Source organism: Meleagris gallopavo, chromosome 5 (genome assembly GCF_905368555.1).
Source record: "Meleagris gallopavo chromosome 5, MGAL_WU_HG_1.1, whole genome shotgun sequence".
In the NCBI taxonomy this organism is placed as follows: domain Eukaryota; kingdom Metazoa; phylum Chordata; class Aves; order Galliformes; family Phasianidae; genus Meleagris; species Meleagris gallopavo.
In genome coordinates this window covers 53,808,729-53,824,027 of record NC_139408.1, presented here as the reverse complement: position 1 = coordinate 53,824,027, position 15,299 = coordinate 53,808,729, and the positions used below count along the sequence as shown (strand labels likewise).

Below are 15,299 nucleotides of genomic sequence, written 5' to 3'. Positions count from 1 at the left end.
TGTTGTAGTGCAGATGGCACCAAGTCACTTAATTTTCAGTGGGAAAAAGGTATTGGGGCCCTTTCTCAACCACTCGGCCAACGTTCAGCTTGCTAATTAAAAAAGCCGTTCAAAACTTTCCGTAGGAGTTTGTCATTCCTTTGGTGCCCAGAGAAGTGAATATAAAGCTGCCTTAGGTCCCACTGTCACTTAATGTCAGAGCAGGCAGGGCCACGGGAGAATTCCCAACAATGTAGTGCTGGTGGCAGGTGTGTAATCGTTTGTGTGTGGCTCCGGAGACAAGTTCTCTCCAGCTTGGGAGGGTGAAGCATGCATATTGCTGGAAATGGGGCCAAATTCTGCCTTAAAACAAGAGGTTGACTTAGGAAGCATGAGTAGTCAATTGTAGAAGTGCTTAGTGATGGTTGGTTTTTTTATATTCACATATAGAAAGATGTTAAATAATAGTAGAAAAAGTGTGGGTATGTTAGTTTTATCCTTCCCTAAATCTGCAAGTAGCGCTAGGCCAGGAAAAACTAAATGTTCTGTGTTCCTTTCCCTTCTTCAGTGAAAATGAGCTGTGTTTTTCTTTGTTTCAGTACAGTTGTGAGCGATGACTCCGAATGAGATATAAATGTTATTTACTATTATTTTTTTGTGTGTAGGAGTTAAATCCAGGAGTCTGTGGGGAGTACAGATTGAGGATAATAATCTCTCACTATTGTGAAGTAATTCTTAGAGCTTCAGTTAACCCACATGCCCAGAGCACAGGGCAGGTCAGTCTGGCTGAATGCAGGATAACTGTTCCAGCAGAGCCCTTGAAGAATTGGACTGTGCTACAAGAGCTTACTGTAACAGGCTGAGAGGAAAGAAGATTGGGGAGAAACAAAACAAATACCCCCAGGGCACTCCACACAAGCATGGCAGCAGAATGCAAAGTGAGGATTGAGCTGAGCTACAGGAGGAGTGAACTGCATGGTGAGGGGATAACATTGTGAGCACCCAAAGTCTTGGTGAGCATCCCTTTTGTGCTGCTTTAGCTTATTTTCAGGAAGGTTTTCTGGACGGTGAGCACTCGTTGCTGAACCAGACTGGCCCCAAGCCTGTAAGTAACTTGAAAATGTCATTAATGTGGAGAGAAAGGAGAGGCCAGGGTTCTTGCAGCAGAAAGACTTAGAGGCAGATTTTAACATAATCTAAGCGAACAGCCTGCAGTGACAGAGGAGTGGAAAGAAAGAGCTAGTTTTTAGACATCTGAGTGAAGAGATGTACATGCTCCAAGCTGCCTGCTCTCCACAGCTGCTCCCTGAACATCAATACGGAGGATGAGGTCTTCTGAACTGTTCTTAGATGTTTCTTCTCTTCGTTCGCTGTGCTTGCTTGCAGTCCAGCACACCCGGATGCTGGGAGGTCAGAACTAGTAGGAACTGTCATCAGCTCAGACACCATGGTAGATGCCTGAATCCTCCCTGCATGCTGCAGCAAGCGATGCATGACTTAGAGCACCTTTGCTGTAGTTGACCTGGCACATCCAAGCACCATACATGTGTGCTTCCCACTGCCTTTCTGCCTTGCCTTTTCCCTCAGCCCTGGGCAGTCAGTTTGGCCGCAGTGTGAGCAAGGCCAGACCTTGGTGCTTGTGCTCCCCTGTCCTCACCTAAATGCTGAGGAGATGTGAAGCAAGGCAGCCACGTGGCGATGGTGTAATGTTGCAGACATTTCTTGTTCGCTGCTGCACAAGGCACATGGCTCTTCTTTGCACTTGCATCCTGCAGATCTGAGCTGGGCTCTTTCAAACAGACAGAAGAATGCACATAATCTGTTCCACATGCAGTGCTGGAATAGTGAGAATGAACCTGGTTTTGAATGAACCAGATGCTGGGCGTGTTTTTTAAACAAAGATTAAAAGGAAAAGGAACAACACAGTGGTGGACCCACTGAAATCAAAGAGGGAGTGAGATGGTCTCATTGCTTTATCCTCAGAGCCAAGGAGCCAGCTAACAGAGGCAGATATTAAAAATGCCTTCAAATATTCCAATAAATTATTCTCCTTGGCATCCCTTCAGAGCTGGCTGGCTCCATAAATCCCTTTCACAGTTTGATTAAGCTTTGGCTGTCACACTCGGGCAGATATTTGAATCTCTGTGAAACTCTATGCCGGATCTGTGTAAACATTTTTTCTTTGTTTTGTTTTCAAAAATGCTTTCATCTTGCATTTCCTGGTTGGCTCTGGAGCCTCTGCAGGAAAAGCAGGACCCTGGAGCCGGTTGTTTCCCAAGCAAGAAGGAATTCTGCAGCTTTAAATGATCTCTTGTCTGAACCATTTATGCAATAAACATGCGGTGTGGTTAAGTGACAGGGCCAAGTCTTACTTCTTTTGCCTGAGCTGGCATCTCCATTACTATAATGTCCTGTCCCTTTGCCATGTAATTCTTAAAAAGCAATCAGTATTCCCCAGTGATTTTAATCTCTTCTGTTGATTGATCACACTCCTTTCCGATGTGTTCCTCTTCCCTGCAGTAATAGCCTCCTGCTTCTGAATAATTCACTGTGAAGGAAAGCTAATGCCATCGGTGTATAGCCTGCCAATGCCAAATTCATCTTGAAGTTGTCATCAGATCTTTTACCTTTCCTTTCTCAATAGGCTGAAATTGGCTTCTTATTTAAGCCCACAGCACGCAGGCTCTGATTTGCTTCACAACAAAAGCTCCTAACCCTGCCTATTGTTATGGCAATTATGATTCATCCTTCTCTTTCCTGCCAGAGATTTAAAAAGAAAAAAAAAGAAGTGACATTCATTGTGCCAACTTTCCACTTTCTTTTTCTTTTTTCTGCTTGCTCTTGGTGCATAGGAAGGGGCAATTCCTGTGGCCAAGCCTAAAAGTTGTGGCCTGGACTGACTGCTCAGCTGTGCCACAGATAAACACAGTGATTATAGACCCTCAAGAGTGTTTTGGTGGAGTTCATTAAAATGTAATGCTGGGGAAGGGCCGACAGTTCCCTTGAGAACCCGGCTCCCACCTGGACATGGGAATAACCACTCCTTACTTGCAGCTGGGGCCATCTCTGCCCATGGAGAGCCAGTGCATCCAACTGGGGGGTCCCAACGCTCCCCTTGGGGCTGTAAATCTCCAATTGTCCCAGTTGTTCAGGGCTGTAGGTCTTTCTGTCCAGTCGTCCTCCCAGCGTTGACCTTTCTGACCCACTCTGTCTTTTCAGGAACTTTGAAATTAAAAGAATTGAAATATAACCACGACCATGAAAGTGCTCCTTTGAAGTATTTTCCTGTGATTTTTTTTTTTTTTTTTTCCTAATTGGCCTTTACAGGTTTGTCTAGGGCACTTTAGTCCCCTTTGTACTTGACCCTATGTAAATAGGCCACCCAGGCTTGTGTAATAAATTCCCGGCTCCTCTTGACAAGACTATCAGAAAAGGATTAATTGTTTTCCCGTGGAACCCTGGGGAGATCTTAGAGCTGGTTAAAAGGAGAGTGGGATCGTGCCCCTGTCTGTTAATGAGCGTGCTGCTCATTCCCTCTGCACGTTTGTATTACCCTGATTGATGTATTGATTTAGTAATTGAGCTGCGTATCCCCGTGGTGTATCCATAATCCATAATCCAATGGGGACACTTTAACAACAGCAGCTTGGTATCGAAGCTCCAAGCAGCCCATACAGCGGGTGACCCATGTGGGAGCTGGGTTGTGCCCATTCGTTCTCAAAACACAGGCTGGTAGAGTGACATCTTGACTCAAACCTATGTTAAATAATCTGATGACTAAAGTTAATTTCTCTGTGTTATTTATTAGATGAGTACCGAAGTCAGGAGTTACCATCAGAGCCCAGCATAAAGCTCCTGCGTCTAATGTTTGTGGCCTTTTCGTTCTGCATTAGTGTGGATGAGTTAAACTGGGTGGGAGGAGGCAGAGAGGCAGATTTCAACACAGCAAGGAAGTTTGTAACTATTCAAGCATGATTATTTTTGGCCCTAGTCTCACTTAATGATAGTGAGCAAAGTTGAACCTCCAGGAAATGTGGAGCCAGGTGTGTCCCTCCCATGTGTGAGGTGCTCTGTTTACCTTAGTTCATTTAGGAGCAAGGCTGACAATTGATTTTTACCTCCCTTCCCATTCGTTTTTTATCTGGAGAGGGAAATAACTGAGACTTCACATTCTGTCTTTATCTCTTCGTTCACTTTCCCTTTAAAATGCTCTCAGGGCAGCCTTGTACTGCAGCCTGGCACTGCGCTCACCAGACCTGTTTAGCACTGGAGGATTTCACCTGCTCACAGTTCTGTCACCAGCACCCCGGGATGGGGTCATGGTGCCACGTGCACACGTATCCCAGCTTACAGTGGATTGCAGTGGTGCAAGTCATGGCTTTTAGCAATCGATCCTGCTGTGTGCAGGGTGGAAAGCTGAAATGTTGCATGGCCATTAGTGGCTGCTGTCAGAGCAAATCCTCGATGTAAAATTAAGGCAGCACTCGAGAGTGGTCAGTGGGACCAGGCTGTGGTATGACAGCAATGGAGGGTGGTAGGAGCCTTGCCCAAGAGAACAAAATGCAAAGCTGGCTCAAAAGAGCAGCTTTTCATTTAAGAATAGAAGAAGAAATAAAAAAGCCTCTCTGCTATACTAAAGCCTCTTGACTTCCAGTCATTAAAAATAATACAGACATTGACAACTGGAGCCACAGAGCCATCTTTCTTCTCTTTGTTAGAGGTGGATGAGGGGTAGTGAAACCTCAGACTGCAGGTCTGTTTGCCTTATATAATGGACAGCCAAACTGCTTTCAGCAACTGCAGCGTTCCGTCAGGAGATTCATAGAGAGAACCCTTAATTAGAGTAATTGCTCTATTTATGTAATGATTCCCTTTTGTCTAAGATCAAATGGATCTTTGAGAAATCTTATTTCCTTTTGAGTTAATTTCTGCCCTGTTAGTTCAGCATATGAATCCTAATGAGCACGAGCATGTTCAGTATCTCGCAATCTCCCCACTGTCCCTCATTACTAGAGTGGAGACTGTGGGGCCTTAACCTTCTCTGCTGCTGGTCTGCACTTGGATAGCAACACGAGGAGCACCAACAGGCAGGAAAAGCTAATGCCATGAACTGGCAAATCTCTCTTGCTTCTAACAGCTCAGGATTGATCATTGCATGTGCACAATCCTGAAGAAATCAACTAAAAATCGACTTTTACACAGGTGGATACTGTTAGGATGGGGAGGTGGTTTTGAACTAAAAGAGAGGAGCTTTAGGTTAGATGTTGGGGAAATTTTTCAGTCTGAGGGCAGTGAGGCACTGGCACTGCTGCCCAGAGCTGTGGGTGCCCCATCCCTGGAGGAACCCAAGGCCACAGATGGAGCCCTGGGCAGCCTGGGCTGGTGCCTGATGTAGTAGTTGGCGACCCTGCCTGCGTCAGGGGAGTTGGAACTGGATGATCTTGGTGGTCTCTTCCAACCCAAACCTTTCTGTGGTTCTGCGATTCTGTATTTCTGTAAAGACGATTTTGAGGCAAATGGAAGTTGTCATGGTGAGGAGGTGGGACTGAAGATCTGCTCTCATACCCACGGCAGGCTGCCCTGGGCTCAGCAAAGTAGAGCAGGAGTTCCTCTGGTTCTGTCCTGCCAGTCTGCAAGATGGGGAATACTGTGGGCTTGCATTTAACAGATGCGTTGCTCGGGGGCAGTGCTTTCTCTTTCAAGGTGAATGCACTCTGCCAAGAGCAACAGAGTGCTGGGGGGAGCTGGCACATCCAAGGTGTTCTTTAACACAAGAAATAACAATGGACTCCTCTTCCAGATGGCTGACAATGTGAAAGGAATGATTGTATTCCTCGAGCATTTCTTCTGTGGAGGAGTCTGGGTTTGTTGCTGCTTTCCTAGAACATGAAGGAACTTCATGGAATCTATTCACCGTAATATTACTCACAGCATGAATTATCCTGACGCAAGTAGCACGCAAATGAATTACATAAAATCCTATCAGAATGTCACTATTGAGAGTGGGAAACTGTAAACTCTAGGAAATGAGCACCTACAAACATCTGCCTTGTACAAACATCACCTCACAGACCTCCAAGCCATTGCACTCATTTACACACGCTGCCTCTTGAGACGGGAGCTGCATCACAGCACGTGGGCAGTGCTGGAGAAGCACAGTGCAGCCCTGTCCTGCAGCTGGGGACTCCAACCCTTCCCAGCATGGTCCCAGCAACGTGGGTCCCTGTGCCCCGGCAGCCGCCGCACTCCCTCACCTGCCATGGGCTGAGCTCCCAGGGCTGACGCAGATTTTTCCCACTGCTTGGCACTGCTGTTTCTGCATTTTTTCCTTGTAACTTCACACGAGGGCTAATCTCCACCTCTTCACTTCTTGTTGTGACTTGCTGCGTTTTCTTTCAGTAAATGTTTTTCAAATGGTTTCATGAAGTCATGTTTTTGGCTCTTTCCTGCTGCTGGATTTGGCTGTGCTGTTGCTGAGGGGTTGGCTGAGGTCAGTGAGAGCCCTGCTCCACTGTGCCCTTAGGGACCCAGCCCAGGGGTGCTGTTTGCACTCCCTGTCGCTGGATGTGATCATAGCCAAGGCCCGGTGGCCAAGTTCAAGCTGAACACTGGTTGACTTACTATTGATTTTGCTGGGAGGCCTTCTGATTTTTGGTGATGATGTGTTTCTTTTTGCTAAGGAACATTGCTAGTTTGCTTTGTTAGTGTTACTGTTGGACTTTTCTGTGTTTCTTCATTGGACTTAGCATACCAGACGGTGACATTCGTTATGGATTTTGGATAATCGTGCAAAATTAGAGATAATAAACACTGGGAGATTACATTTTGCCATGAAAAACTTTCTGCAGAACATCTTCTTTCACCACCTGCAAAAACACTGGAGATTTGTACTTGGAAGGACATTTAGGACTACCCAACCTGAGCCTAGCTGTGAAGCAGGAGTCTGACCCTGTGCATGCCAGGAGCAGCCAATACTTTGTAAGGCTTTTACCAGCCCCAGAGCTTGGCTGTTTCTGAATGCAGTAAAGGTGATCTGCACTTCCAAAAAGTTTTCCCTTGCACAGCCTGCCCTTGGGAAGAGGGCAGCATCTGTTCTCTGAGCACACAGCTCTAACTGTCCTTCTGGTGATTGCTTCAGAGGTGCTGCTTATATGGTCGTAGCTGTGGGTACAGGCTCCAGGTACTTACTTCAGAGATGAAAGCTGGGCTTGCCATTAAGTTCCTCAGAAACCCCTAGTTCTTTGTTTGCTGTGCTCTAAATGCCATCAGATACCAGAGCCATTTTGAGACAGGCCTTCAGATACTGCCCTATTGCAGCAGAGAAATGTCAGTGCTGCCTCAGGTAGAGAGAGAGAAGAGTTTGTGGACTTTAAGCTTTGGGAGGTTATTATATTCTTCTTTCTTTCTGATCTCCTGCATAATGCAAACTGCATCATCCAGTTTTTTGTCAGTGCAGTAATTTCTGGTGAATTCGGGTAGGCTTTGAGTGGGTTAGCTGTATGTTCTAGTGGAAACTGACTTCAATAATGCCATATATAATTTATATTTCTCATACAAAACAGCAGGTGCAAAACCAGTGCTCTTTCTGTTGGAATCACGGTTTGATTTTCAGCTTGAATGTCTGATAAGGACTGGAGTCTCTTCCCAGATAAGACAGCCCAACCTTCTCCAGGCTACTGAGGCAGACCTGCTGCTTCCAAAATTCACCAGAACATTTCATGTAAGGGAAGAGCAGCAGTGGCTGATATCTGTTTTTCTGTCACAGCAGCTGGATGTGGACTTATATGTACATTCACAGGCTGAGTGATCTGACAGGGAGCTGTGGGTGCCTGGAGACGGGAGCGTGTTTCGCTGACTTGTGGAGGCAACATTTGCAGTGCCAGTTCCCATGCACAGATGCAGTCAAGAGGTCTCAGCACAATGTACAGTAAATTTATCAGGGGTGGAAGTTAACATTAAGAGGTCATCCTTTGAAACTATATCCCACTCTTTTGTTGAAGCAGATTGTTAGGGTTTGAGTCCCATGAAAGAGAAGCCTCTTCGTGCTACATTGATACTCCTTATAGAGTGCATGATATACATTTACTCCATTAGCTCACTTCAGAGGGTTGCACTATCTGAGAGGGAAGCTATTGGGAGTTTAAAAAACCTCGCCAAAATCTTTTGTGTGCTGGTGGGTCACTCTAGCACCCTGCTTTTACAGATGAAGAGAGGCAGCAGCACTGAGCATGTGCCTGGTGGCTAGGGATTGTGCTGCTTGATTGTGTATCCCATCCATCAGCTTACTGCTTTTGTGGTGAGGATTAACTTAGAGAGTTTCTGCAGCAGCTCAGCATCACTCTCAGCAGCCAGTGGGGAGAACGTGTTCCAGCAGTGGGTGAGTTTGAAGTGTTCACTCACCTCCTGCCTTCTCTGTACAGCAGACTTGGAGCAGGTGGAGCCTAGAGTTGCTTGATGCTTGGTGTCAGCTGAAGTTTCTCAATACATGGGTTGAGTGCACAAACTAGAGCTAGCTGGTCAGCTCTAAGCAGTTTTGACTCTTGTTTTTGTTTTTTTTCAGGGCCCAAAACAGCCCACCTCAAGGAATGGCACTTGGCTAATCCTTATCCTAACAAAAGGGGTGCTTTAAGCAGTAAGGAATGCATTTACATTGGCTCTCTGCTTGTTGCATCGGATGCCTTAGCTTGGTGCAATTTTGGCATCATCTTGAACAAAGCAAGCAAATAGGAATGTAAACACACTTTTATATCCCAGGGCCCTGAACTGGTCTGGGAACGAGCAGTCTGGTTTAGGCTTTGGTCTCTTATGGTTGTGCACGAATGGGAACCTGAGAAAAATATGTTAACTTTCCAGAGATCAAGTCTTACATGATTTCTCCTTATACACGTTTAGCAAAAGCTTCCTGGCATAATGGTGCCAGTGGTAGGTTGGGAGCCAGGGGATGTGGGCCTTATTCCCAGCTTTTTCTCTCCTCTTTGCCTTGTCTTTTGGACTCTTTCAGTCATTACCACTCCCAGAACCAGTGAGCTCTGATCTTGTTTGAGCTTTCTAGATGTTCCAGCAATGCAAATCAGAGCTAGTGAGGTGCAGATATCCATCTGTGGGGACAAAGATCTGGGCAGGAAATTTCTAGAGAAGTATGGGGTTACCAGGAGATTTCTGGCATGTTTTGCAAACCAGACAAGTTTAGTTAAAGACTTGCAAAGGCTTGTTTGAGCCAAGTCTCTTGAGAGATTTTGGTTGGACCTATTTCTGGTTTGGAAACCAAAATATTGTTTGGAGATCAGAATTACACAAAAATTTTGGGCCAGAGTCCCTTGGGAAGCAAATCGTGTTGGATTCTGTTGGTAGGAAGGGACAAAAATGTGTTGAAAGGGTCAGGGAAAAAAAGAAGTTGTGCTGTTCCTTTGGCTTGGCCCTGAAAAAGCTGCATGAGTGAAGAATCCAGGGAGAGCACGTGGACGCCCCAGCTGGAGAGAACCATGCTGGTTCGTTCCTGTCCTGGTGATGGCTCTTACAACCTGGATGCTCTCAGCAGTGCTTGTATTGATGGGGTGGGATAGTGGAAAACCAGCTTTGCCATAGGGAATGCAGCAGCAGTAGCTGTCCTGAGAGATGTCAGGATGGTGGGAGGTCACATTGGAGCTGGGCTTTTGTGCCAATTTATCAGATTCTGGGGTCCTGTGAGGTCTCTGAGCTGCAGATATCCCCTCATCTTTGGCTCTGAAGGCTTCCCCAGACAGAGCACTGGAGAGTACTCTGGCAGTCTTCTTTCTTCTCTCTGTCATCTCTCTAGGCATGGAATGACAAGACTTTTTATCCTCTCGACCTAGCAGAGTTTGTCCCTTCTGAAAAGCTCCTGAAGTCAGAAGCAAGTTGGCTTCTTGCTGCATCTCCCCTTCTTTTCATTTCCTCACAGCCCAGATGCAGCAGACTTGGTCATTCCCGAAACAGTGACCGATTGTCTGGTTTGGCTGGTTCAGCTATTTGGTAAACATAATGCTCTTTCATCTTCGAGGAAATCGTCTGGACACCTCCACCAGAGTGGGGCTTGCTTTATGTTGCTGTTTCAATAGGCAAATAAAAGCAGCTATTTTCCCAGCTTAAACATAACCTGGTTTCTCCTACGAATTAGAAATACTTGAAGGGAAGGAAAAGATTGTGTGTTACTGAGTTTTTAAGGACTATAATCCTAAGTTAACAAGCACACTAGCTCTTTTTCTGCCTTGGGAAAGGATTCTTCTCCTCCCCCAATATTTCCCTTCCCCTTAAGAAACATCTGAAGCACTCACACTTCATCATTCTTGTTGGGACCTAACGAGGGCAGCCATCAGTGCCCTCTCACACTGTGTGCACGGTCCATGGCTTTCCTTTTGCTCCTTGGGCAAATCAGGGTGCTTTGGCTGAAGTTTCAGATTTCTTTTCTCTAGTAGCAGAGTAAAGTGTGTTACAAAAGGAAACCCTCTTTTGGAGTTTCACCATTGAGAGGAGGAGACAGTCACCTGTAAGTATTCATCTGCTCAAAGTTTTGGGAAGTATGAAAGCCAATGCCTCACTGTTTTTTTTTCTGTTTCCTAAGATGACAGGAAGGAAAGCGTAGGCTCCTGGCTGCGCTTCAGCGGGCTGAGGCTTAGGAAAAAGACACAGCTCAGGACAGGCTCTCATCCAAAGCCTGGCTGGTGGGTGAACAGCATTGAGTGAGAGCTTGTATTCCTCAGAAATTAATACAGAAATAAATAACACCCCAGACACTGTGTAACATCTACAACGTTACAAGTGGTGCACTTCAACTTTCTTTTCTTTCGGTTACCAAGGTTTTGACTGAAATAATAAGAGACCAGGGAGAAATACACTCAGATTTCTTCCTCTAGAGAATGAGTCAAGTTCCTTGCATGCAGTTCCAGTACAGTGAAATCGAGAAGTCTGGCCAGCAACTGGGTTCAACAGGAAAGCTGAGGACAAGCTTTTGTGCCACCACTAATAGGTCTTTCTCCCTTGGCCCTGCCGGGCAGGAGGAAACAAACAGCCCTTTTTGTTTTGCAGTTCATGACGAAGAACCCCAGCATGCGGCTGGGCAGCACAGCATTGGGTGGTGAGAGCGCGATCCTGCGGCACCCCTACTTCAAAGAGCTGGACTGGGAGCTGCTGAACCAGCGCCAGATGGAGCCACCATTCAGACCCCGAATTGTATGTGGGAAGGAGGGCTGGGGGAAAGAAAGGGGCCTGTTTTTGTTTTGTCTCTTCTGGGGTTTTTAAGCAGGTTTATTGCTGTGACATCCAAAAGGCAGAGGAGGAAATGCAGCCTTGACTTGAAAGCTCTGGTCTGGGAAGCAGGAGGTTGGTCTTAGCTTGGCTGCTGGTTGGACAAATGACGTTGTCCAGATTGCTTTTCCTCTCCATGCTGGATTTTCAAAGTCAGCTCAGTGCCAAAAGAGGCAGGTTTGTAAAAGCAGGTGCTGCAGGTCAGGCACCTAGCTACCCTTTGCCTTGCCCACATATAAAACAGGGTAAGTAATCCTCATTCTACCTGCCCCACTACCAGTGCTGCCCATTTTCCCAGTGGTGTCACGTGTCCAAAATGATGCTCTGTGATGTTCTTCCCTGGGGAGAGACTTTCCAGGGTCCTCTCTATGGCTTCACTGCCTTTGAAGTTATTGACTAGGCTGGCTGTATCTCATGCTGTGGTCACACTGCTAACTCTTAACAGCAGTGGGCAGCTTGGTCCTGTTCCACAGAGCTCAGTGGGTACAGGATAAGGCATCCTGGGGAACTGCAGCGATACAGGATCAGCCACTTGATTGGTTTTTAATGTTAATCAAAGACTAAGGGATCCTCCTTAGTGTATCCATGGCTTGATCTGTGCTAACACTGGAGGAAAGGGACTGATTTATGTGCCCTGTCCTTTTGCATCAAGGCAGGCAACCCTTCAGCAGCAGCATCAGTTAAATCAATGAGAGGTTTGCCTGTCAAAAGCCTGCGAAGACTCTAAAAGGCTTTACACTGTAAGAGGCTCTGAGGGGCACTCAGCTGCTCCTGTACAGACCCAGAAAAATCTCTGTAAGCTTTGTTGAGGTAACGGTTCATTGCACTAAAGACTGGACTAAGGATGCAAAGTGAGTATCAAGCTGATGATGCATACTTGTGACATCTCTTCCCTTTGTCTTTTCCATTTGACAGAAATCCAAAGATGACGTGAGCAACTTTGATCCTGATTTTATAAAAGAGGAACCCATTCTGACTCCCATTGAAGAAGGCATTCTTCCTATGATAAACCAGGATGAATTTAGAAACTTTTCATTCACAAGCCCAGAACTGCAGCAATAGCTTCGACTCTGAGAAAGGGCTGCCTAGAGGACTGGGGGGGATGAAATGAAAACCAGGTTTACCAGAAATTTCATTCTCAAAGAGTAACAGTGCACTGACTTTACATGATACAGAAGCACCACCGTCGATATTACCTTAATGTGAAATTGAAACCTTCCTGTGTTTGTAGGATTTATTCATCTCTTGGATCAAATATTGACAGAGTGGAACAAATGTGATATTGTAAATAGCTGCTGCAGACGGAGAATTGGATGCTGAGCTACTTGGCTCAGCCTGAATGTCATCGCTTGCAGCGAATTCAAGGAGTTGACATGAGCACGAAACGAGTGTCTTGCAGCTCTGAGCCAAACAGACTTGTAATAATTCTGATTGTTTGCAAGGCTGTTTTGTGGAGTCCCAGCACTGTCCAGCACTTGAGAACCATGATCCAGCAGATCCCATGGCCTGATTGAAGCAGATATTCCTGCTGACTCTACCTGTTTCTGAAGTATTTATTTCTTTCCGAAGGACAAATAACTCTCTTTGCCGCTGTTTGGGTTTGCAAGTGAAATATTTCATTGTGCTAACTGGCAGAAGGAAAAAAACAAGTGCCCTGTGCCCACACAGATTCTTCCAAATCAAAGGGAAGTCACGTGCTCGTTGTGTTTTACTGTTTGTGCGATATGAAAAGTTTCAGTGTTGCATTCTGTGAAATGCCTTTTTACATCACGCATCTTCAATGCTCCATTCTTTGCCTCCCAGCTGTTTTCAACTATAATGTAACCAGTAAAACCTTACTGTTTATTTAGGCCCATTCTATTTAATTATGCTATACAGAGCCCCTTTTGTGGGTTTAGTGCCTCATTAAAATTTTGATCCAAAGTGGTATTGCTAATTTGTAGCATTATTGTAATGGGAGCTGCGAAGCTGGGAAATGCCTCGAAGTTGCTGACCAGTAAGTAACGTAAAAGGATGACTTTCTCCCAAGAGAATGATAAGCCTTATCTGAGAAAAGGGTGACTTGGTTTGGCTTAGATTTAAGGGCTTATTACTCACAGGGGCACTTCTTTTCAATTGCAGCTTCAAGCGTCTGCCGGGCAGATGGAGGCAAGTTTTTAGTGCTGTTTGTGGAAACCAGACAGAAGTCAGACTGTGAGATATTTCTGTGATTTTCCTGTAGCTCCGTGGTACAACTTTGCATTCTCTGCTAGGCTTGAAGCTGTTATGTCAGCATTATAATCTCTTTTTGGGCTGATGAATTACAGGAGAAGAAGGATTTCAAACTTACTGTTGAAAGGGCGTTTACTTTACTTTTCCTTACTTTTACTTTTTATTTCTACCCCTAAACCATCCACTGAACTGTTTGGCAGGTGCGGCATAGGTTTTGTTACCTTTGGACTTTTTTTGCCTTTGTGTTTGTGTATTGTACCACACCTCCCTCTTTATTTCCTGCATTTTCTCTGTAATCTAAGCATGGCTTCATCCTCTGGTCTCCTCACGTCCGTGGTCGTATTCTGGCTATATTGCATCCAGCTAGGCTCTCAGGCCTTTGCTGATCTGTAGGTAGCTGGCTTCATCAAAGCGGGGCAAGAAAGGAGGAAGGACAGGTGTGTGTGAAAGAAAGAAGAGCGGATATCCACAAAACTAATCCAAGAGCCAAATGTGCAAGCTGGCTTGAGTTGCTTTCTCATATAGGAAGAAGTGTACAGGAATTAATGCATTTGTGTGGCATCTGACTGACGTGTGTTAAGCATAGTGTTTGGTGCAAGTATGACTCTTAAGTAGCTCCAGCATTACTAACTGCAGCATTGCTGGCTTCCCAGGGGTAGTTGCAGCAAATGTGACCACTGAGACTGGGAGCACCAAAACTTTTGATGCAACCTTTTATGAATTTTGTGACAGTTTTTTGATTCACTCTCTGTTGAGGATTATGAATGAGCCATCTTTCCCTGGAGATCAGTGCAGGAGAACAGTAAGTGACAAGTGATTTTGCCAACATGTTGGTGACATCCCAGGTTTTCATTGGTTGTGCTTTCCTTGGGGCTCGGGAAACCTGGAATGATTTCTCTTGAAGGAGCTGCTGTTGTCTTCAGCATCAAAACATTTGATCCTGTCTCCACAACCACAGAGTCCAAGCTTATACTGCTTATACTACAGGTGGCACAAAGCATGTGGAAAATATACCTTTCGAGAATTGTGTTGGGATAACAGATCCCTCCTCAACCAATCCATCCTGAAAGCTTGGGGAATGGAAACTAGGATGCTTCTGTAGGTGTGCCATTGTGATTTGTGTGAAGTGTAAATTCACACAAGCTTGAAGCTTGTAGGTCACTGGCAGATGTAAAATGGCATCTGAGGCCATCCTACAGAGCAGGAAGAGCTCCTGCCCTGGCCAGCCAATGCCTGCTCTGGCCTATAGGTTTTTGACTTGATGAGGCAGGGATGAAATATCAAAGGGAAGTTCTTCTCCAGCTTCACTTCTCATTGATTTCCAGTGCCAGCAGGGTCACTCCACCCTACCTGTAACCTCACTGGACAGCATGTTGGGACTAGAAGTCTCTTGTTCTGCTATAACGCCTTTGATTTTCACAATTTCACCTGGATCTTGCTTCACTGTTCGGGGTAGCTTTTCCTTTCCATTGCCTGCCTGTTTACGTAATGACTTCAGCTGCTCGAGTCAGCAGATCTTGAGTCAGCCACATTTGGCCGAGATCCGTGAACTCTGCTGTACTTTTACGAGTAACTGCCATTTCAACTGCGCTTCCTCCAAACTCTGTCAGCAGCACAGATGAAGATCAGCTCATTTAAAAGTATCTATGCAATAGAGCTGCTTTTGAAAACGCTGAATTAATGTTTACACTGCTGTTGAATATGTAAAGAAATGTTGATTTTTAAAACAAAGCAGGAAGGGGGAAAAAGCTTTTCCATGAGCTAGCCTGCCAGCTCCTCTGGCTTCATTGCTTGCCTGAGTGAATGCAAGATGGTTTTAGCCTATTAATTTGGTTCTGGCTTCAGGA

General features: G+C 45.6%; 1 protein-coding gene across 4 annotated transcripts in view; it reads left to right on the top strand.

Moving 5' to 3' along the window:
- PRKCH (protein kinase C eta) overlaps nt 1-13,164 on the top strand; it is a 172,950-nt gene extending 159,786 nt beyond the window's left edge. For all 4 annotated transcript variants that reach the window (XM_085225804.1, XM_085225805.1, XM_085225802.1 and 1 more), the window contains 2 exons: nt 11,023-11,166; nt 12,157-13,164. In XM_085225804.1, coding sequence (XP_085081930.1) covers nt 11,023-11,166; nt 12,157-12,303 — 291 coding nt within the window. In that variant the 3' untranslated portion in view covers nt 12,304-13,164. The remainder of the gene's footprint in view (nt 1-11,022; nt 11,167-12,156) is intronic.
- Nucleotides 13,165-15,299: the final 2,135 nt, after the last annotated feature.